This window comes from Otolemur garnettii, unplaced genomic scaffold, assembly GCF_000181295.1.
Source record: "Otolemur garnettii isolate 467f Iridium unplaced genomic scaffold, OtoGar3 scaffold00095, whole genome shotgun sequence".
NCBI lineage: Eukaryota > Metazoa > Chordata > Mammalia > Primates > Galagidae > Otolemur > Otolemur garnettii.
Window position 1 is genome coordinate 7,725,440 of NW_003852490.1, and position 23,762 is coordinate 7,749,201.

General features: G+C 45.1%; 1 protein-coding gene and 1 non-coding gene across 2 annotated transcripts in view; one reads left to right on the plus strand and one right to left on the minus strand.

The window, feature by feature from the left end:
* Positions 1–18,110, minus strand: part of LTBP1 (latent transforming growth factor beta binding protein 1) — a 437,504-nt gene extending 419,394 nt beyond the window's left edge. Inside the window, exons 1-2 of the mRNA XM_023516658.1 lie at positions 17,600–18,110; positions 16,456–16,526 (exon numbers count right to left, since the gene is read on the minus strand). Coding sequence (XP_023372426.1) covers positions 16,456–16,526; positions 17,600–18,093 — 565 coding nt within the window. The 5' untranslated portion in view covers positions 18,094–18,110. The remainder of the gene's footprint in view (positions 1–16,455; positions 16,527–17,599) is intronic.
* Positions 18,111–22,127: 4,017 nt separating this feature from the next.
* On the plus strand, positions 22,128–22,291 carry LOC111727151. The gene has a single exon (XR_002774773.1). It is a non-coding gene; the product is annotated as a U1 spliceosomal RNA (small nuclear RNA).
* Positions 22,292–23,762: the final 1,471 nt, after the last annotated feature.

The window sequence follows — 23,762 nt, forward strand, 5'->3', positions numbered from 1 at the left end:
AAATCCATATGTTTAAGTAATCCCTTCAAATCTGAGTCTTGTCAAAATTTTAGCAGCATTTCCTAAGATGGCATCCTTCACATGCTGTTTAAACATTTGGATGCTTTGTGCAAGGTAACATGCAGCTAGACAGAGCTACATGCTGCTAGCACTGGGGGGGGGGGATAAAATACGTACTATTACTACAAAACCTGATGATTTAAATACATTTCCCCAAGAAAATGCTTTTGTACCTGGGGAGGAACTAGTATTTTTAAAAGATCTAATTATTATTCAGCACTCAGGCAAAGTATCTTCGTATCCACTTATTCTACGGGGAAAAAAGAAAAGTTACATAATGGAAATAATAGTTCCTAAGTCGCAGGAGAAGCAAACCAACTCCGTCTTCAGCTCTTTCTACAAAGGGTCGTAGTTTTAGAATAGGCGATTCCTTTCCCAAATACACATCGAATAAAAGTATGTGTCACTGCTGAGATTCTTCACTGGGTTGTTTCCAAACATCTGATGCATACCTCCAGCGACTTCCAGGACTGAGTCAGCAGGGCCCCAAGGAACGGCCAGGCAGGCCCCTTCATCGTCTCTGTGCCTGAACTTCCTGATCTTGACACAAGGAAGCACTGGCCCTGCCAACACTGAGGACACGCTCTGGACAAGAGCTTGTCCTTCACTTCCCTTTGAAAGTATTTTAGAAACAAATAATGGCGCCTGCCTTCAAAATGTCACAATCGCTCCTTTGTTGCTTTCGTTGATTTTGTAATATCTCTTCTATCATTCTGTACCTCGGACATCTTTGGTGTTTTCAATTTAAAACCCAGCCCCCACCCCAGGCTTCAGGGTGGAACAGTCAGCTGGGTGCTTTTGACAATGAGGGCTATGGGGTGCACCCCCGGGGGCTCTGATTCAGTAGTCTGCAGGAGGACAGACTGGACGGGGTACACATCCTACGTGGGGCTGCTGCAGGGGCCTCAGGGACCACCCCTTGATAAACACAGCTTCCAAGAACAGAATTGTGCTTTCAGCATCCTCTTTGTTGAGGAACAGAGTAGAACTTAGAAGCCCTAAAGGTGTAAAACCCCACGTACAGGTGTAGTCACTGGATGGCAAATGATTTCTTTGGTTCTCAGTGAGCACACAGTACAGAATATAGTTAATGTGCTCAGAATCCACTGTAGGGTTCCCAGCTAAACCCAGGGGAAACTGGGCTTTTTATCATGCAAACTCTCCCTAAAGCAGAAATGAGAGGGGAAAACAAGCCCATCCCCAAGGTGTAGAGCCCAAAGGAGTTGGGTTCCCTGTCCCCCTCATGCTGCCACAAGTGATCACGGCAGGGAGGTATGAAGGAGGAAGAGGAGTTAGGTTCAGCTGGAACAGTAGTTCTCAAGTCATAGCTGTGTCAAAATCCCCTCGAGGGCCAGTTAAAACACAGATGGCTCGGCCCTGAGTCCTGGTTCAGCAAGTGAAGGGGGAGAGGGTGGAGGGGAGACTGCGCACCTCTAACAGGTCCCCAGGGGAAGCTGATGCCCTGGTTCAGGGTCTACACTTTGAGAACCACCGGTTAAAAGTCTATTAAGTGCCAGTTCGAGAAGTCTGTATTAAAGGAAGAAATGGGGACATTTTACCAGGGAAAGAGCCCCTAACACTCAAAACCGTGCCTTGCAAACTATTACACAGGGATGTTTTGTTGTAATATGCATTCTCTGTAACAAAAAGAACTACTTCACAACATAATCTTGGTATTCATTGATTTAAATGAATTTCAGCTGGTTTTCCACTCAGACACAAATGTGACTTGCAACGCTTATTAATCAAGAAACTTACTGAGGGTCTATTGTATACACAGAACTGCTGTCCAGGCCAACTTTCTAATGGATAAAAAAGTGAAAAAAAACACAGTCGCTGCCTTTAATTTACTAATCGTCTGTATTATTTCACCTCTAATTACCAAGAAATTTTAGACTAACTTAACTATTTCACTGAAACAGAAAGAAATAAATAGGGATTTCTCAAAAGAAAGATTCTTATCTTTGCCTGCCCTCTCCTTAGAGGAGACGAAATACCCAGGGAAGAGTGGATTAAAGTAGAAATGTAGGTATACTTGGCTATATTTACCCTTGTAGATGTCCCAGAGACACCACTGATAAACTTGGTGGTCAAGATAAGGATCTGAGACATAAGCTCTTTCATCAGCAAAAACCCACTAAAACTGGATGGGTTTTTAAGGATTCTATTTTTTAAGACAAAAAAAATACACCAACACATTGTAGAAAAAATTTTCACAAGGCAGCTATAAAAACCTTAACAATAATATCATCTTTTGTGTAAATGACTCTCCTGTGAATCATTTTTATAAGCCTCATGTTATTTACTCTTTACCACAGAATGAGAGGTGGAGCCAGTGGGTAACTTGTAAATCAAATTTAGGGGGGGGGTTTGAAGGGAAATAAACAAAACTTCAGAACAGCATTCAAATGTGTTCCATAAATACTGGACACATGCTGTCTGCTCTGTGTGAATTCTCTATGATTATCAAAATGAGACTTTTTATTATTAGTTTTTAAGAGATTGAACTTTTTTTACTTAGTCCCCTGTAAGGATCCCCATAATTTGACTTTTAACATAGAAGTGACCACAGACTTGTCCTTCTAAACCGTTATACTTTTATCTTAAGTCTCAGCCTCATGGCCCTGATGAATGTCTGACCTTCCTGCCAGAGCCCAGTAGATGCTTAAAGGGGGCAATCAGCCCGGGGCTGTCCAGCAAGCTGGGCACAATGCAGGTGGTCAGGCTAGGACAATAACTGGTGTGTGGACACATAGTTTGTGTGGGTATTTCAATATTCCATATGCAGTTTTTCTCACGAATAAAAAATAAGGTGATTTAATGGATTTTCTATGTAAAACATTCTTTTCCATGCCTTAAAAAAAACACCAACTCTTATATTTTTCTTAATTCCTTAATAATAAAATCCACTTGCATTTATAAAGTATTGTACAGTGCCCCCTATTATCTTACTACAAGACCCAACTTGGCATCCAGCCCATGTCATTGTCTCTTACTACAGCCCTCAATGACAACCCAACAATACTGATTTATACCCCTGCAGAGGGTCAGGCCTGTTCCCACCCCATGACCTTTGTGCTAGCTGCTCTGTTGGCCTGAAATGCCCCTCTCCCAGACCCTTTCCTATCACACAGGTCTCACATGTCACTTCCTTCCCTGACATACGCCCCACACATACACACACCCAGCCCTGTCATTCTCCAGCCTTACACCCTGTTTTGGTTTTTTCCATAATACTTAACACCTTCTGTGCACTGGTAGCTAGTATACAGAAGCTTGATCAAAGTATAACCAATGAATCCATTCATTCATATTTTTTTATTTCAGATTAATACGAGGGTACAAACAATTAGGTTACAACGTTTGCATTTGTTAGGTAGAGTCCCTGTTGTAGTTGAGTTCTATACCCAGGAGGTGTGTGATATACATTGTGCGCATTAGGTGGGAGCACTCCAATCTCCCTCCCCCCTCCTTTTGCCCTCTCTCTCCTCCCCTTCCCCCATCTTGAACTGAATTGAGTTTTTTCCCTGTGTGAGCATGTATTAGTTTGTCTATTAGCTTCATATTAGCATTGAGCATATTTGGATATTTGCTTTTCCATTCTTGTGATACTGTATTAAAAAGAGTGTGTTTCAACTCCATCCAGGTTAATACAAAAGATGTAGGGTCTCCATCTTTTTTAATGACTGAATAGCAATCCATGGTTTACATATACCACAGTTTATTAATCCATTCCTGGGCTGATGGGCATTCAGGTTGTTTCTACATTTTGGCAACTGCAAACTGAGCCATAATAAACAACCTAGTACAAATGTTCTTATGATAAAATGATGTTTTTTTCTTCTGGATAGATGCCTAAAATGGAATTGTGGGATCAAATGGAAGGTCTATTTTGAGTTCTTTGAGGATTCGCCACACTTCTTTCCAAAGAGGCCATATTAGTTTGAGTTCCACCAATGGTGGAAAAGGGTTCCCTTCTCTCCACATTCACACCAGCATCTGCAACTTTGGAACTTTGTGATATGGGCTATTCTCACTGGGGTTAGGTGATATCTCAGGGTGGTTTTGACTTGCATTTCTCTGATGATTAAGGATGATGAGCATTTTTCCATGTTTACTGGCCATTCATCAGTCTTCAGAGAAGGTTCTGTTTATGTCTCTTGTCCAGTGATAGATGGGATTGTTCGCTCTTTTTTTGTTGATTAATTTGAGTTCTCTGTAGATTCTAGTTATCAACTGTTTGCCAGATTAGTAACATGTAAATATCTTTTCCCATTCTGAAAGTTGTCTACTTGCTTTAACTATTGTGTCCTTAGCTGCAGACGCTTCCATTCATTCAATCATTCCATAAAGGTCTATGTGCTTCCCAGGTACTGAGAACAAAAAGATGGCTATGGTATGACTCCTACCCCGACAGAGCTCACTTTCAAGCAGGGAAGCCAGACAAATACACAGGTGACTCTAAAACCATGTGAAAAGTGTTAAGAGAAAAGAAGATTTATATTCCTGATATGCCCTGAGTGAGGCTGAGTGATGAATGGTACTCTCCTCATTGGAAGGTCAAGAAAAGTCTCAGAGGAGTTCACTGATCTGCTTGAAGTTTCACAGCCAATAAAGAGGCAGAAGTTTCTCCACTCTTGAATTAATCACTGTAGCAAATGATTTATCAAGATGAGGTAATACGACATCTTGGCCAATTTAAGCAGCTTTTACAATAAACATATTTTGAAGATGCTGTTAACTATCTGCTTATATAGTGTTAAAATGAAATACTTATAGGTGAAAGGACAGAGGTTCTAATTTTTAATTAAAAATAACAATGGGGCGGTGCCTGTGGCTCAGTGAGTAGGGCACCAGCCCCATACAGCAAGGGTGGTGGGCTGGAACCCAGCCCCAGCCAAACTGCAACAAAAAATAGCTAAGTGTTACGGGGGGCACCTGTAGTTCCAGCTAGTAGGGAGGCTGAGGCAAGAGAATCGCCTAAGCCCAGCAGTTGGAGGCTGCTGTGAGCTGTAATACCATGACACTCTGTCGTGGGAGATAAAGTAAGACTCTGTCTCCAGAAAAATAAAAATAACAAGGATAAAATGAAATTCATGCAAAATTAAAAGTCACACTGAAATTATTAACTAATCCTATAGGAAATAAAAAATATTTTTAAGTCTACAAAGACAAGAAGTAAGCAAAATATACCAACAACCATCTTATCATCATATTTTCTTATGGTGACTTTCTCCTGATTTTATCCTGTCTCCTCCGGAAGGAGTTCCCTTCCTAATCTCATTATCAAAATCCCTCTGAAGTTTCCCCTCCAGCCACTTGGTTCTCACTTTTAAATAACTGATCATATCAGTTCAATAAAGTTCACCACATCAACTTCGCACAGCAACACCCTCTCCTAATTCATCTTCCCATCCACTAACCAAATTCATCTTTCCTCTGGCCCAGGAGAACCAAGAGCATATATTTAAAAACCAGCCCATCCATCTTCTAATTTACAAAACACGACGTTTCGCAAACTGTTTACTTACATCCATGCCAACAATATTACTCAAATGCGGTGGAGTGAAAAAGCCACAGGGAATAGTGTCGTTGGCCAAGAGCAGTATTTGGGGATCTAAAATTACAGGGAAAATCATACAACATTCATTTCACTTAGTCCCAAATCTCTATCAGATGATGATGTTGAGCAGAAAGATTCTAAAATTGGCAAGGAGAAAGGAAAAGTCATCTTAAAGTTTGGGCCATGCCAGGGCAGGCTTACGGAGGGAAAGCAGAGGAAACAGGGTAAGGTGCTGTGTGTGCCCTTCAAGAGCTGTCATAATCAGCAGGGTCTGCTGGGCAACGATAAACACACGGAAAATAGGCAGGAAAGAAAAACAAATGGAAATTACTGCCAAAAGGTGAGAGTAAACAAGGAAAAGCAAAAGCAGAGTTCCTTTTATAATATCTAAAAGACAGCATTTGCAACACAGCAAAATCAGAGATGCTAGTTCAATTCTACTCAAGTCAGCATCTGTACTGTAGCAAAGCAAAGGACTTGGGTACTGGAAACTAATGAGACAGATGCCTCTTCCACCGGCCCAGCTATACACAGAGCCAAGGAAGAGTGAAATCAGAATGCTTGGGGCCAAAGAGGGAGCCATGATTATCCAGGGGACCTGAGAAGAGGGTAGTGGAAGAGTCAGGGCAGGGAGGAGGGTCAGTCTTGAGTTGGCAAATGAGCGCCCCTGAGCACTCCTTTTTGTCGAGTAATTTGCAGGGCCCTGCTCTCTACAGATCTTTCACATATGACCCCAGGCAGCCCCCTCTGGATGATGACAGAGACTGCCATTCTACCTGTTTTTGAATGGAGTTAACTCAGCCCTGTCCCAGGTCTGACGGTTGTCTACCCAAGGTCGCAGAGTGAGCCCCTGTATTCTAATTCCAAAGACTGAACTTCTAGCTGCTAAGGACTCTCCGTCTAGCCCAGGGCAAGCCAAACTGAGACCAAGTGAGAGGAGGAAGCCAACAAATGCAGGTAAGGCAGGTTGTTTCTTGCAACCACATGGTCTTGAGTCTAAATGATGCCTCAGTATCCAACAGGCTGTGTCTACATGGAAGCTCAATCCATAAAAAGTAGGGCAAATGAAGAGGTGGAAATTAGCACAGGCACATACAGGCACATTCTTTATTCTGCTTCATTTTATTGCTCTTCATTGGATACTGCATTTTTTACAAATTTTAAAAGGTTGTGGTGAACTCACATCAAGCAAGTATATTGGTGTCATTTTGCCAACAGCAAAGGCTCACTTCATGTCTCCATCACATTTTGGTAGTTCTCACGCTATTTTAGACTTTTCCATTATTATTAAATCTGTTAAGGTGATCTATGATCAGCGATCTTTGATGTCACTATTGTAATTGGGGTACCGAGAACCACAGTGAACTGAACTGATAAATATTTATGTGTGTTCTGACTGCTCCACCAACCCGCTGTTCCCCAACTCTCTCCTTCTCCTTGGGCCTCCCTATTCCCTGAGACACAATAATATTGATATTAGCCCAGTCAATAACCCCAAAATGGCCACTAAGTGTCCAAATGAAAGGAAAAGTCACACATCCTTCATTTTAAATCGAAAACTAAAAACGATTAAGCTTAGTGCAGAAGGCACAGCAAATGCCAAGACAGGCGGAAAGTTAGGCCTCTTGCACCCAATAGTTAGCCAAAATGTGACTGCAGAGGAAATGTTCTTGAAGGAAATTAAAAGTGCTACTCCAGTGAAAACATGAATGATAAGAAAGCAAGACAAACTTGTTGCTGATATGGAGAAAGTCTGAGCAGTCTGGACAGAAGATCAAACCAGCCACAACATTCCCCTAAGCCAAAGCCTAATCCAGAGCAAGGGCCTAATTCTCTTCAATTCTCTGAAGGCTGAGAGAGGTGAGGAAGCTGCAGAAGAAAATGTGAAGGCAGCAGGAATGGGGGTTCCTGAGGTTAAAGGAAAGAAGCCAACTCAATAACATAAAAGTACTAGGTGAAGCAGCAGGTGCCGACGGACAAGCTGTAGCAAGTCACCCAGAAGCCCCAGCTAAGATCTGATGAAGATGGTTACACAAAACAACACATTTTCCTTGAAGATCAAACAACCTCATATTGAAAGATTATGCCATCTAAGATTTCACAGCTGGAGAAGAGAAATTAATGTCTGGCTTCAAAGTTTCAAAGGACAGGCTGACTCTCCTGTTAGGGTTTGCGTAGCTGGTGACTTTCACATAAGTCAGTGCTCACTGACCATTCTGAAAATCCCAGGGCCCTTAAGAATTAGTCTATATCTACTCTCCCTGTGCCCTATAAATTGCACCAAAAAACCTAGATGGTAGCTCATCTGTTCACAGTGTGGTTTACTCCATATTTTAAGCCCACTCTTGAGACACACTGCTCAGAAAAAAAGATTCTTCTCAAGATATCACTGATCCCTGGCAATGTACCTGGACACCCAAGAATTCCGATGGAGATGAACGTTGTTGTCATGACTGCTAACACAACATCCATTCTACAGCCCAGGGATCAAGGAGTGATTTCAACTTTCAGGTCTTTTTATCTAAGAAATACATTTCATAATGCTATAACTGCCCTGAATAGAAATTCCTCTAATGGAAACTGAAAACTTTCAGGAAAGGGTTCACCATTCTAAATGTCATTAAGAACATTTGTGATTCACGGAAGAGGTTAAAATATCAACACGAAGAGGAATTTGGAAGAAGCTAATTCTAACTTTCATGGATGACTTTGAGGGGTTCCAGACTTCAGTAAGAGAACTGCGAAATTACAAGTGAAGCCTGAAGATAGGACTGAATTGCTGCTATACATGACGGAATGCTCCTTATGGATGAGCAAAGAAAGTGGTTTCTTGAGGTAGAATGCACTGCTGGTAACAATGTTATGAACATTGCTGAAATGACAACCAAGTATTTAGATTATTAAATATACCAGTTATAAAAGTTGATAAACTTCTAGTTGATAAAAGCAATGGCAAGGAGTGACAGGACTCCAATTTTGAAAGAAGCTCTACTCTGGGTCAAATGCCATCAAAGAGCATCACATACTGCAGAGAAATCTTCTGTGAAGGGCAGACTCCATAGATGCAGCAAACTTCATTGTCTTATTTTAAGACAGTCACAGCAACCACCACCCTGATCAGTCACCAGCCATCAAAACAGAGGCAAAACCCTCCCCCAGCAAAATGACTGCAAATCACTGAAGGCTGATCAGAGGACCGTCAGCAATTTTTAATAATAAAGCATTTTCAAATGAAGGTATGTACACTGTTTTTTAAGACATAATGCCATTGCGCACTTAACAGACTGCAGTATAACTTTTGTATGCACTGGGAAACTTAAAAAAATTGTGTGACTAGCTTTATTGCAATATTCACTTTAGTGCACTGGTCTGGAACTGAACCCTCAATATCACTGAAGTATGCCTGTAAGTACAGCCCTGCCCTGTTTTTCCATAAGTAACAAAACAACCAATTTGTGTCACACCAACAAATTATGTACTATTTTCTCTCCACTGAGAAGGCAGGAAGCATCATTAGTAAAATATGCATTTAGAATAAGATAGGGCCACATTTTCTCCCTTACCTATAAATCACCATGCTTAATTACTACATCAGAGAGTTTTTAAAAAGACAACCCTGCCGGGTAGCAGCTAAATATATTATTTTCTATGCTTTTGTGTATTTTAAAAATTTTCCTTATTTGCTTTTTAACTGAGGCCTGGGCTTGCTCCATTGCCCAGGTTGGAATGCAGCAGCATCACCATAGCTCACTGCAACCTGAAACTCCCTGGCTCAAGCAATCCTCCTGCCTCAGCAACCCAACAACCTGGGACTAGAGGCCTGTGCCACAGCACCCAGCTAATTTTTTTTTATTTTTTATAGAGATGGGGGTCTCCCTGTTACCCAGACTGGTCTCAAACTGCTGGTCTCAAGCAATCCTCCCACTTCAGCCTCCCAAAGTGTCGGGATTACAGGCATGAGCCACTGTGCTGGGCCCTTATAATTAAAGACAGAATATTAGAGGGAAAAAACACTCGAGTGTTTCAAAATATTTAAATCTTTTTTATAAAACAGTACTTTAATCATTCAACAACACTATAAATGTCCAACTCTTCAAAAAATATACACATATATCAAATATTCAACTAAAGAAAAACTGGATGAAAAAATCCGTATGTAGCAATCTTTGCATATTCTATTCAAAATTGATTGAACTCCCACACAAAGGGTCATAAATATTGCCCAGGACAGCGTGCCTCCTCAATCAGTTTCTCATAATGTGGGCCACCTCCATCACCACAACCCAGGGTGCTGACTAAAAACCCAAAGATTCTGACACAACAAAGCATTTTAACAAATTCCTCCAGTGGTCCTGCTAGACCAGTGGTTCTCAACCTTCCTAATGCTGCAATGTATTTTCATTGTTAAAAAGGGGTCACAACCCACAGGTTGAGAACCGCTGCACTAGACAGAACACATTTAAGAACCCACCAATCTAGAATCTCTATAAAATAGGCCAGGAAAAATGGCCAAGGGATAAACGAAATCCCAGTGGCCAATACCCCCATCTCTTCTAACACCCCCTGGAGTAACCAGGACTCCTGCATTAGGGAAGAAATGGAGTTAGGGCCACAGTCCAGACCAGGGGTCCTCAAACTTTTTAAACAGGAGGCCAGTTCACTGTCCCTCAGACCGCTGGAGGGCTGGACTGCAGGCCCCGAGATGAGTCGGCTGCTAAGCAGGACAGGCAGCAGCAGCAAAAACACCCGGCAGGCCAGATAAATGTCCTAGGTGGGCCACATGTGGCCCATGGGCCATAGTTTGAGGACACCTGGTCCAGACTGTGTGATGGGGGCCGGATCAGACCTCACCCACCCATCCTTGGGTCAGTTGCCAGGGAATCCCTGAGGGCTCTACCTCTCCAGCCCACAGACACAGCACCCACAGGCTGTGTGATGAGTTGAACTGTGCCCCTCCCTCTAACAAAGATCTGTTGGAAGCTCAACCCCAAGTACCTCAGAATGTGACTGCATTTGCAGAGGGTCTTTACAGAGGTCACTGACATAAAATGAAGTCATGAGGGTGAGGCCTAAGCCAATACAACCAGTGTCCTCATGGGAGGAGAAATCTGGACACAGAGACACGGGCATAGAGGATGTGTGGAGACAGGGAGGTGGCAGCCACCTCCAGGCCAAGGAGAGAAGCCCCAAATGGATCCTTCCTCACAGCCCTCAACCTTGATTTGGGATGTCTGGCCTTCAGAACCCTGAGACCAAAAATGTCTTTTGTTCTAAACCACCCAGTTGTGGTACTTGGTTACAGCGGCCCTAGCAAACACACAAGGCTTGAAAAACAACGAAGTGAATTTAGGCAGTGAAAGTCAATCCAGATGAGTTAAGGCTGTCTGGGGACCAAGACCTCAGGAGAGAATATCTGATGCCCAGGCAGCTCAGGGCAGCAGAAGGAGCCACAGGACCTGAGGTAACTGAGCACTGCTCCCCACCTGGAAATCACGCCCGCTTCTGAAAGTGTGCTATCAGGAAAGTGCTCTCCACTCCACGACCCTGCCCAGTAGCCTTGACCCCAGGGCAGCTCCTCGACACAGGGTCTGATCTTGGTCAGTGTTGAAAGGTTGACACTGCCCCATACTCTCGAGTTGTTCCTTTCATTGCTAAAAAAGACTTGGAAGCAAAAATCTGCATTTTAGGAAAATTTAATTCAAGCTCCCAAACATGTTTGAGTATGTTTAGAATTGCCAAGACAACAAATAACAGGGTCAGAAACAGCAAATCCCTGTGACTGCCAAAAGTCTTTTCAACAAGTCAGGCTTCCTAAGGGCCAAGGGTTCACTGTGCAGCAGAAACTTCAATAAAACAGAGCAGGCAGGGGAAAGGCGGGATGGTCAGCGGCCCTCGGGCTGGAGCAGGCCTTCCCCGTGAAGGTTTAAGTACTATCGCAACACTGAATTTATGGTTCCTAAATGTTTGTTTTAACTAGTGTTGAGAACACATATTTGACCCAGTGTGAACTTGACCTCTGGGTCCCTCTCCCTTCGCCAGGCTGTCTGTGCTGCATGACAAGATTTTCCAGCCAACTCTCCCACCCCAGCTCCCAGCACTGGGGCCCGAGGTGACCATCCCAGCAGCTGCCATGGTAAACCTCACTGCAGATCTATTGGCAAAGCAGCTGTCAATGGCCACAGCAGGCATATGAAAAATGTTTAATCATTCTGGGCCCAACTCCCAAGCTCAGCTAGCACAACAGCAAGCCAGAAGGGATGGGAGACAGCCTGAGAGAGTCCTCTGGGTCACCTGAACTCCAGCTGTGTCACACCCTCCTGAATGATGCCATCCACTGCAGCATCTCTGAGCACCAAGGGGACACATGGCAATGACTCCACCGGAAAATTTCTATGGTTGAGTTTTGCTTCTTTTTTTTTTCCCCCAAAGTAGCATGGGCTGAATGCCAATGGAAAAGCAATGGAATATCGATTTTCTGTTTCTTGCTAAGGAGAGAACAAGTCATTTGATGTGCCATGAGTTGAGTGAGTAAAAACAGACCTACACTCTCTACTGCTGGCTGTGTTTCTCCTCTATTCATAGAACCTGGCACATGGTAAAAGCTAAACAGATATCCATTAAATAAATGAAAGAACCATCCATGCATGTATGGAGGGCCTGCAGTGTGCCAGGCTCCCGCTTTATATGCATCTCTGCCATCTTTCCTCTCCCCTCACTCCATCCTGCCAGCCTGGCCCGCGCTCCTCTCTCCTTCATTCTTTTGTGTTGTCAGGTCCAGCCTCCTTGTTAAAGCTGAGCCTACTGGCAATGTCTCTCTCTGGGCTGCACTCACCCTACAAAGGGGACAAAAGATTGGAAGAACCAATACAAGGCAGCAGAGAGTGGGTGTAAAAAATGCAAAAGGGGGGGCCAAAAACATTACACATCAGAGGTATTATGTCCCACTTAAAAGGCAAAGTCCCTGAGCCACAAAACCCTCCTATAAATGTTAATTCTTTAGAAAAAGCACAAATATGGTACCATCTCTTTTACCCAAAACAGATATCACTATCAACAGTCACCCCTTAGTAATAACAAAAACGACATATCCCAGGCTATGATTTCAACTCCTAAAGATTCACACATAAAGGGTGTCTGGAAAAGCAACATTTATATGCAACTGGGTCTCTCTAGATAGTAACTGGATGGCTAGAGCCCTGAGGACCACCTCCTTGGTACCCACATCCATTCTTTGCCTGTGTGGGTCTGCTGCCTGTGTGTTTTACATCTCTTTGATTTGCAATTTAAGGTTCATTAAATCTTCAGTCCTCAGAAGCATTTGCCCATGGCCCATTTAAGTTTCAATCAGCTAAAAACAATTCAGGGTAGCTCAGAAGAATACCTTATTTTCTTCACTGCTTTATGCAAGCACTAAACAACATGAATCCTTCCGATTTCTTATGCAGAAATATTTTTTGCATCAACTGGACATGTCCTATACAAACTCAAATTCTCTTTCTTTGTTTTTAGAGACAGACTCTCACTTTATGGCTCTGGATAGAGTACTGTGGCATCATAGCTCACAGCAACCTCTTGGGCTCAAGCCATCCTCTTGCCTCAGACTCCCATGTAGCTAGGACTACAGGCATGCACCACTATGCCCAGCTAATTTTTCTATTCTTAGTGGAGCTAGGTTCTCAGTCTTGCTCAGGCTGGTAGAGTGCTAGGAGTGTAACTGTGATCAAGCCCTCAAATTCTTCATTATTCTCAAAAGATAATAACAATTAGAAGATATGCCGAGTTATACATTTAAATGTACATGCACGTTTTATGACGTCTATTATCTCAAGGAAGAACTTCATACGGATATATCATTGGTTTCTGTATTCTTATGTGTAATAAGCCATATCTAAGTGTAATTATTCAACCTTGCATAATAAGGAGGTGAGAGGGGAAGGAGACCACAAAGGGAAAGAGGAAAATCAAGCCACAAATCAATGAAACAAGGTTTACTGGGCTTGATCCAATACTAAGCCCTGATAATATTTCTGGTTTCATCAAGGCTTTCATACCCATTCTCTTTCACTTTGATACTTGGAACAATCCCACAAGTGAGGCAGGGTTTTAGCACATGGAAAAACACAAGGTCAAAGAAGTTAAGTGAATTCCCCAAAGCCACAAAGATATTAAGAGCTTTAGCATTTGAACTCAGGCCTTCTGACACCAAGGCCACAGGTCTTTCCTGGAATCACACTGCTCAATTATGGACACAAATTTCACAGCAGCAGTGGTAATCCCAGTGGTCTTATCTGAAGGCAGAAGGCTCTGCCATTTCTCTAGATCTCCCTGATACACAGCAAACAAGTCCGCATTTAAAATATCCATCTCGGCTCGGCGCCTATAGCTCAGTCGGCTAAGGCGCCAGCCACGTACACCTAAGGTGGTGGGTTCGAATCCCCAGCCCAGACCCGCCAAACAACAATGACGGCTGCAATCAAAAAATAGTCAGGCGTTGTGGCGGGCGCCTGTGGTCCCAGCTACTTGGGAGGCGGAGGCAGGAGACTCGCTTGGGCCCAGGAGTTGGAGGTTGCTGTGAGCTGTAATGCCACCGCACTCTGCCCAGGGGACAGCTTGAGGCTCTGTCTCAAAAAAAATAAAATAAAATAAAATAAAATATCCATCTCATGGATACATTACTTTGAATTACGTACTGACCTACCCCAGTATCTATCCCTTTTAAAAACACAATTATTCCTGAAGGGAGTTGTGATTTAAGTTTCTAGCATTTTGGGTCTGAATTCATCTGTCAGATTGGGTAGTACAGGAAGGATAATCTTTTGAACGCTGAAGCCACAGAAAAGGAAAATGATACAAACCAGCTTACATCCTGGTGCTACCCAAGGGCTACCTTCAAGGAGTTGGAAAGAAAATGTAAAAGCTAGAGGAATCTGTTGTAGGTATTGTGAGATTAAACCAATGTAGCAACTTCCTCTGGAAGCTTCTAGCAACTGACTGTTCAACCCTAACCTTTCTGACCAGCACCCCTCTTCAGCCTCTCTCTGGATCACCAAGGGGCAAGCTCGGCTAAACCTAGATATACACACATCTTTACCTCCCTTACGTGGAGAAGCAGGAAGCCGTGAGGCAATTTCTCAAGATCCAGAGCACCTTTGGATTTTCTAGAACACCCCTGGATTCCCAAAGCCTTGGTTAACATGAGAATGGGGGGAGGGGAGGGATGATCTACCCTCTTTTCAGAGAAGTCACTCAATTGCATCATTTGCCAAGTCAACTTCTTAAAGCCCTTAGAGCATTCTCTCCAACAGGCATCAAGGGGCATCTAACCATCTGTGAAACCTTCCTTGAGTTTTTAAGCTTTCCATAGCAAGATCCTATTGCATGATACTGTCATGGACAGGCTACCTCCACGCTAGAGGTAACCGATATCGTATCAGGTCTGAGTTACTGAGGAGAGGACAGGGCATGTCATTTGGCCTGAGTAATTCTCAGTTCAGGAAAATGCTGACGTATTGCTGTCAAGTGTAACCTAAGAGGTCAAAAAATGAAAAATTACTATTTAATCTAATTTAATTTAAAATACCGACAGCCCTGAGCATTTCAGATCTAGTGGTTTGAGTTCAAGAATCACGAGGCTTGTTCATGTCTGACATTACTCCTTGATCACAGCTAAATCATAAAACACACACACAGTTCCCTTTACAAAAATAAAGCTATTATGTCAAAGCCTCTCCATTTCCTTTGAGGATTAAAGGCATTTTTCAACAAACGAGGTCACTAAAATGACTGTGTCAGAATTCTTTTTTAATTCACTCACCAGTGTTTTAAAATCCAAACAATATAGAAGACAAATTACTAAATTTTGCTTATTGTGCTGCATCTTATAAGCAGCTGAAATTCTGGATAAATCCAATCCATGTGACATGCATAGAATATCTAAGGGTGCTTAACTTTTCCTGTATAAGGGTTCTTTACTTCCAGTTAGCAACAGATAGCATTCACTTACCAAGAGAAGCTTCAAAATACATTTTAACTTAGATCTTTCACATCATGATGCACAGGGGGAAAAAATCCCAATATTCTCTAACCTATATGCACTATATGAATCATTAACTTCTTTTTTTTTGTAGAGACAGGGTCTCACATAGGCTGAAGTGCAATGGTACAATCATAGCTCACTGCAGTCTCGAACTCCTGGGCTTAAGCCATCCTCCTGCCTCAGCCATCTGAGTGGCTGGGACTACAGGTGAGTGCCCCAAGGCCAGGCTAATCTTAATAAACATATTCCTAAAACACTGCTCAGCATACATCCTAACTGAAGAAGCACTGCAGGGGGCCCCTCTCAACAGTTCGGAAGAGCAGTGTGGAGTGGTGTTCCCCAGAAAACTATCAGGCCTAAAGGACGGAGGATTCTGGTTGCTGTTCTCAGAAAGCAATTAAAAACTATTGATGTTTTATTCCAGAATGAGAGTGGGGAACTTCCCATTCCCCTCCTGCCATCATCTTGAATGTTTCTCATTTGTTGGTATCATGTTTAAATTAACTAGATTGTTTCTGCCATATGGCACACCCTCAAATGGGAATTTTTTTCCCAACTCCTGATTCACAGATGTGACAGGGTGATTAATATCTGGTTGAGGGCAGAGGAATCTTGGATGCACAGCACTGTCTTGTACCACTCATGGCTGCTGGCACTGATACTATTATTACCCTAAGCCAGCCCTTCCTGAGTGGCAATGCAGGCTGCATGGGGAGACTGTGTTTCAGACTCCAATTTCCCCCAGTGGACGGCCTCACTCTGCCTTCTGTGCAGGGCCACTGTGAACATGACTTACGTTTGGTGCACCTCTGGGAGCCAGGGGCCTTGCTCCAGCCATGACAGCACTGTCCTCCACAGACATTGACCCTGAAACAAAGCAAGACCCCCAGGTCCATCAGCAGTGACACTCCCTTAACAAAAACCCAGGCTTCCAGCAGATTCCAAAAAGGCAGCCAGGCTCCAGCTCCTACACTCCTCTGGACAGAGCCCTACCAGCCACCTGAGATGCTGAACCCAAATCTTCCCAAGTATGTAAAGATCGGGTATCGGGGAAGGACAGGAGAACCAAAAAGCTCCTAACCTAGAGCCACACAGGAGGGAAAAAAGAGGTCCAAATAAACTGTTGGTTAACCCCCAAATCAAAGGAGATCCAAATTTATTTTCTATATCATACAGGCCCACATTTTAAATTGAAACTTAAGTCTCAGAGAGAAGTATCCAAAAAGGAGTGAGGTCACAGGGCCTGGAAACACCTCTGATGAGGAGAAAAAATAAATAAATAAATAAGCAAAACAAGTTTTCCCCTATACCCCAACCTGTCATTAACTCGGGTGAGGGGCACACAGAGGAGGTAATTATGTGCGCCCAATAACAGAAACTTTCTAACCAAAAATTCAAAAGTTCTATCATCGTTAAGAACACTTGCCCCAGAACAGCAAACCCCACAGGTGCAGGGCCGCCCAAGTCCACAATTTCCAGGATGCTAAAAAGGTCCAGGCCACAGAACAGGAGCTGGAGCATAGGGAGCTTTCCAGCCAGCTCTCCCTCAAAGCTTTTTTTCACGAGCTAGACCAAAATTAAACAGAGTTACAACGAGAAGTTTAATTGATGCTGAGGGATTTAGTTGTAGTGACCTCATATTTACGCCCTTCTAGGAGTAGCTGGTTTGCGCACAGGAGGTTACGCCCCAGGCAGAAATGCCTTTTGTGTTTACCCGCAGCTGGGTAACAATGCACTAGCAGTTTAGCGTCACTGAAAGTTCCTGGGCTTCCCGCACTCGGCTCTCCCCGTGGCGCGCCAGGGCAGGCAGAGGGGGTGGGGGAAAGCCGGCCTCCCGCGCACGACCCCCCGGCCACCGCAGGACTCCGGGTGACCCCGTGGGTCCCTTCGCGGGCGGCACGCGCGAGGCGGGCGGCGTTGGGGAGGAGGTGCGGGCTTACCCCTGCAGCTGCTGCTTCTGGTGAACCTGCAGCCTCGAGCCCCCGCCGCTCTGGGTCTCCTGCGGCACTTTGGAGCGCACGACTTGCCTGCCTTGTTTGGCGAACGGGGCGGCCGCCGGGTGTCCGCTGGGCTTGGGGTGGAGCTGCCCGCTGGGGCCCCCGGGGCGCGCTGGCTCCGGCGGCGGTGGCGGTGGCGGCTGCAGCCCCTGCAGGGCCGGGCCGCCCGGCTTGCTCGTGCGCCGGGTCCGCTCCGAGGGAGGATCCGGGGAGGCGCGGCTGGGGGCGCCGGCGCCCGCCGAGCTGCGTCCGTACCTGGCGTTGAGCGCGACGTTGAAGGTCCGCGGGCGCGGGGGCCCGCCCAGGGGCGAGGCGCCCGCCGCCAGGCCGGGGCCCGGGCGCACCACGTACGTGATCCTCCGCACCCGGCCGTGCACTGACGCCGCGAGCAGCCCTGCCCAGAGCAGGAGCCCCCACCTGAGCCAGGCCCCCGCCATCGCGGGCCCCAGCCGGCGCGACCGGCCGAGCGCGGTCCGGCCCCCGGCCCTGGCCGTGCGGCTCGCCCGGTGCGGCCGCCCTCGCCCTTCGCCGCGCGCTCGGGCTCCCTGGCGATCTGCCGAGAGCACGGCAAAGGCGGGAGGAGGCCAACGCGGCCGCGGGAGAGGAAGTTCTGCGGGAGGCTGAGCGGCCCCAGACCCCGGCAGCCTGTGGCGGGGAGGAGGGGGCCGGAGTGGGGGTGGGGAGCGCGGAGCCGGGAGGGGCGGGGGAGGGGAGCGGGCTGTGCAAGGTGAGGGTCCGCCCGGGCCGGGGGCGCGGCGGCGGGTGCCGGCGAGAGCGGCGAGGCGAGCGCGAGCGCGCGGGACGCTCGGAGGCAGCTCGGGGCGCAAAGTCTTTTAAAAAGTTGCTCTCCCGTGGAACCGAGTGTCAGATCCGAACAGCCAATCTCCGGCAGACGTGACGTCAGGCGTAGATCCTAATTGGGGAAGCGCGAGCCGAGCCCGAGAACACGCCGCCACCCTCCGCATCCCTGGAGCCTGTTACCCTGGGTCTCCGAGGCGGAGGTCCCCACGCTGTGCGCCCGTGGCCCGGGAGAGGACCAAGGGCTCACCAGTTACTCAACGATCTTTTCTTTCTAGAAGCCCCAGAGAATTCGTTTCTTATTGATTGGAAATCCGGGCGTTTTCTTATCCATGTTTGAGCGGATAACTCGGTGTGGGGGTTAGATTCAAATACCATATCGTGCCCCAGAAAGGACGGTCCAGGGTGCGCGGAGTTCTGCATCGCAAACCGTTACAGTTCTGTTTGGGACTGTAAACTGACGGTGACTTTCTGGGTCTGCAGCCTCTGGTACCCTGCTCCTCGCCTGGCAGGTACGAGAGTGAGGGCGGGCAGCAGGGGGCGCCCGCGTAAACCGGGAAACCCGCCTTGAACCGCAGAACCAACCCTGCCCTTGGACATTTAGGGTGGGAGTACAGAGTTCAGGACCTAAGACAGCCCCAAGCCATTATTATTAGTATTTGAAAAATATTGGATCAGTTCCCTGGACCCCTATCCGACAGAGTCACTTAGCTTGGAGATGACCTTATACCACATTAAAGGAGATGGAAGATGTTCCAGGGGACAGAGTCCCTGGAGGGTCATAGTGCTAAGAATGGTTTCTTTCCAAGGCTTTGGTTGTTCTCATTCTTATTTCTGGCTTATTCTTTTGTTGTGTTGTCTGGCTGCATTAGCTAGTAGACACTTGGTAGCAGGTGACAATGGTTTACGAAGTATCAATGGAAAATCATTTAAAGTTGAGGAAACTTAATCCACTAATCTATTTTTTTCTGTACTTTGCAGAAAGTCCTCCAATATTTGATTTGGCATGACAGGGCTTTGGTCCAGCTGCATGAGCGCCAGCTTCCTGTGAGAGCACAGTCTGAGAACCATTGTGGTAGAATAAATAGCCTTGGACTGGAGGGAAAGTTCCGGTCCTAACTCTCCCTCTGATTAGTTGGAAGACCATAGGCAGTTCACCTGTCCTACCTGAACCAAATCTTCCCCTCCATTACATAGAAAAGTTGTATCAAAAGTCCCTTTCAGCCCTGAGCCCCTCCGGATAGGCTCACTCTAGGTCAGCCTCACTCCATTCTCAGCTCAAGTGAACCAGCTGAGAATATTGAGGTGGGAGACTGGTGGCACTGGATTTTGTAGGAAGGATACAAATGTCTTCTCTGAAAAAGGCACAGAGGTTGATGCTCTGGAAATACAAAGTATTGGGAGGCTGAACATCTTTGTCTTTGGAAAACTTCCTGTCTGGTTAGGAAGAAAAGATAAGAATAAATGGAAAACTTTTTAAAAAGATAAATAACAACCGAATTAAGAAACACGTTGAGATACTAATAGAACTCTGTCAAGAGAGGACCTGATGTCTGTATTACAGGATAGTCCATAGTTCTTTTGTTAGCAGGATAAAAATTCACAACATATAAGGAAAACATTTCCTACTTGCAACTCAAAGTAGTCTACAGAAATCTTCCCTCTGGTGATTAGGGGGCAGCAGTTAGAATGGATGGGGCATGGGAAGGGAGCAGTCTAGCTGAGCTAACAAAATTCTGATGAGCCAGGACAGGAGGGGAAAGATGTCGGTGGAAGGTCGGGAAACGGTAAAGAACAACATCCCCAACAGGACCGGGAATGTCACTAGTCTTGGGTGGTGGGTGAACTGTTCTGTTGGATGAGTCATGGGCCCCAGGTGGAGAGACGGTAAACATCAGAGCTGCTTTTTGTAGTAAAGAGGCAGCTACCTGCAGAGGGCACTGCCTGGACTAGGCATCTGGGGAGCTGGTCTCTGGCTGCTGCTTTCCTTCCCATGAGAACTTCGTAAGTCATTTCACCTCCCTAAGCCTCGGTTTCCAGAGGACCTGGAAATCTGCCTGAGATCCTTGTGTTGTGGAAGATAGGGGAGATGACCTTTATCATGTTCTATGGCTTCACAGAAAAATGTTTTCACAATATAATATAATACTGACCTCCAGCAGTGGTGATTTCACACCAGTGTTCAACCCAGTTACAACCTGCCTTATGACAGATTTGGATAGGTTACAATCAGATCATCTCTGAAACATAACCACAGGAAAATATCTCCAGTGTCCGTGTCAGTCCCATCCCTCTGCACACGTTTACATGCATGTGTGTGTGCACTCAGCCACCAGCGTGGAAACAGACACGTGAGTAAGCAGCTCCACTCTCCAGCTGCAAGACTCTACCAGTCACAGTTTTCCACATCAGTCTCTGGCTATTTCCATAACTAGCAAGACAATCCTTGAAAAATGTGTTATGTGGCCCATGTACTATCATATGAGATGGTCACTCATCTAAAACGCTGAACTCACCATTATTCTGAAAGCGAAAGCCCAGTTTCTGTCAGGCGTGAGGACAGGCCTTTGCCAAGTCAAGACCCAGTTTAATGCCATGCATCCTGGACCCAAACCCCTGTAGGGTCCAAGGTCCATTTATATTGGCACTACACAACTTCCTGGTTCAAAAAAACAAGTCTTTAAAGAGCTCATAAAACGTCTTGGACTTCACATGATTTTTACAAAACAATACTCAGATGAGCTAAGTGTAAATGAATCAGAAAAGAGGATTATGTTTCCCATAAAAACTCATGAGTTTGAAGATTAGAGGAAGAAAGAAAGGCTGGCAAATGCCAAATGTTTTAAAGCGCTTTGAGACCATTAGTCAAACGCAAAATGCAGCCAGGTTCCCTCATCTTTACACTTTATGAGTTTTGTAATTGAAAATCTTTTCCTACATTTAAGATCAGCTACAAATCAAATTTAGTGGCTGCTTGTGATCAGAATGGCTTCCACCCATGTTTTCTTCCTGCCAAGGATTTCGTGGAGCCCCTTTTAGTCTTCTGGGTTCATGAAGAAATTCTTAAAAAGAAAAAGAGAGAAGAAAAAGAAACAAGAAGTCAGTAGGCTGCAGATAAAAGGAAGAGAAAGAGAGAGTAAGAGACATTGAGGGCCAGAGGGAAACAACGGTAGAGGGTAGGCCGGGAAAATGAGTGAGCTGCAGAGCAGAGGGAGGATGGGAAGGTGGACAGAGGCCAAGAAGAGGACTGGATGGACTATGGGAAAGGGAAGGAAAAAGGGAACTGACCAGTAGGAGAAGAGGAAAAGGAAGAGGTGAAAAATGAAACATAAAGAGAGAAAATGTTCAACAGAACCTGTAGTTACATTTTCTCCAGGTGCTCACCAGGATTCTGGCAGCCTTTTCTGCTCATCAGCTAGTTCTAACCCCAACATCAGCCTGTTCAGCTTTGGGCCAGAATTAAACCTGCAAACTTGTTAGAGGCTAGACTAGCATGGCTGGCTGCCCCAGACCTCACACAAAGCGAGAGGCCTAGGAAACTTCATGGTCTCCTCAATCGGGAGGCCAAAGACATCAGCTTCAGGTCAAGACTGCCCACAGACGGGTCCCTCATCACTCACAGTCCTCTCTCGGGCTCTCTCTTTGTACTTTCAACCATTTCATTGAGAAGTAGATACTTACCTGGCAGGGGAGATGCCATGATCATGAAGGTGGATAAGAGTGAGGCTTATCCATTGCACTCCTGATGTACTGACCCCTGCGATTTCCCCAAATGTGGGAAACTCGGCTGCATAATTTGTGGTGGTGGTGGGGGGACTGCATTTGCACTTTCCCCTGATAAAAAAAAAAAAAAGAAAAGTGGAGTTGAGAGAGGTTAGAATTTATGACCTCCTCCACCCTGACCTCTGTGTCCATGAGAAATGTAAAGAACCTTTAGAAATGAAGAATTATGGCCAAGATGCATGTGATGAAGATGTCAGTATCTGTCTGCCAAGCTATAAGGTCGAGATGGAGACAGGTCTGCTTTGCAGAAAAAGGCGAGGCACCCTTTGGAATAGAGCCACAGTTGAACTGGGACTTACCCCAGCATTTCCCTTCCCAGAAAGCACCTTTAGTTGTTATTCAACAAACATTTATTAAACAACTAGAGGCCCTCAGCTAACCTAGATAGAACCTTACTGCAAATTCAAAACAAACTTCCATTTTAGATGAAGTTAGAATTACTCGGTCATTAGATTGCAACACAGAGTTGCCCCTGGGCCAGCACGTGCCTCGTGCTAGCCCTGAGCTCCTGGCTGTGGCCATACCTCTGTCTTCTTAAAAATGTAGAAGAGCCAATCAACAAAAGGGAGCTCACTAAAAATAAAGTTCTGTGTACACAGTGTCCCCTTGTGATAATTCTGTTCCCCTTTTCAGCTGCCGTGTGTACAATCCAGATAAGTCACACAATGAGGGCTGCTGAAGACAACAGAATGACTCTGCCCCTGGTCAAAATCGGTTCACTTATTTTGCTCTCACTGTTATTTTTCTTATCCATTTATTCAGAACTTTGGAACTTTAAACAGGAATCTACATAATAATTAAATTGTACTGACACTTGTCAGTCATACCCTCCAAGTCTAATTGGGCCATTGGCTGGTCTCAATTCAAGGAAACACAAAGAAAACATGTTCCTGCTCTCAAAGAGTTTGCATCTCAGAAAACACTTTGATATACAATAAACTGCGATGAAGTTCAACAAAGAAATCTACAAAACACTTGCCTTTCGATCACAGAAAGTCTCCAGATTACTTTCCATTCACTCTGGTAGACCAGTGTGAAATACTTCTTTGACCTTCCAGGCATTCCACAGAACTTTTCCTAGTTTCCCCACTCAAATTTAAGTTCAAAGATGCCCAGGCAGCTGCAAGTTTGACTGAGTATCAGGTAGGCAATAACATCCTCTCCAGTCAGATACAACTACCCGTAAATTATGATCCTACTTTAAAAGGAACCTCCCACTTTGCTTCTGATTCACTGTTTTCCATGGTGTTGAATTGCTGGAATTACTTCATTATGTACATTGTAGGACATTAGTAATTAGAATTATTTCTTTTATCTACCTTAGAATTTTTGCCCAATAGTAATAGAACATGGCACTAATTTAACCCTTGATCCTATTTCTTTCTAAAATTGTGTACCTCCCATCAAATTGATGAAGACACTATATAGTGAAAAAAGCAGCCTAATAAAAAACAAGAAAACAAGACCACCCATATGTATTAATTCCCCTCCTGTCTGCTCTGCTGAGACCCTAAGCCCTTCATTG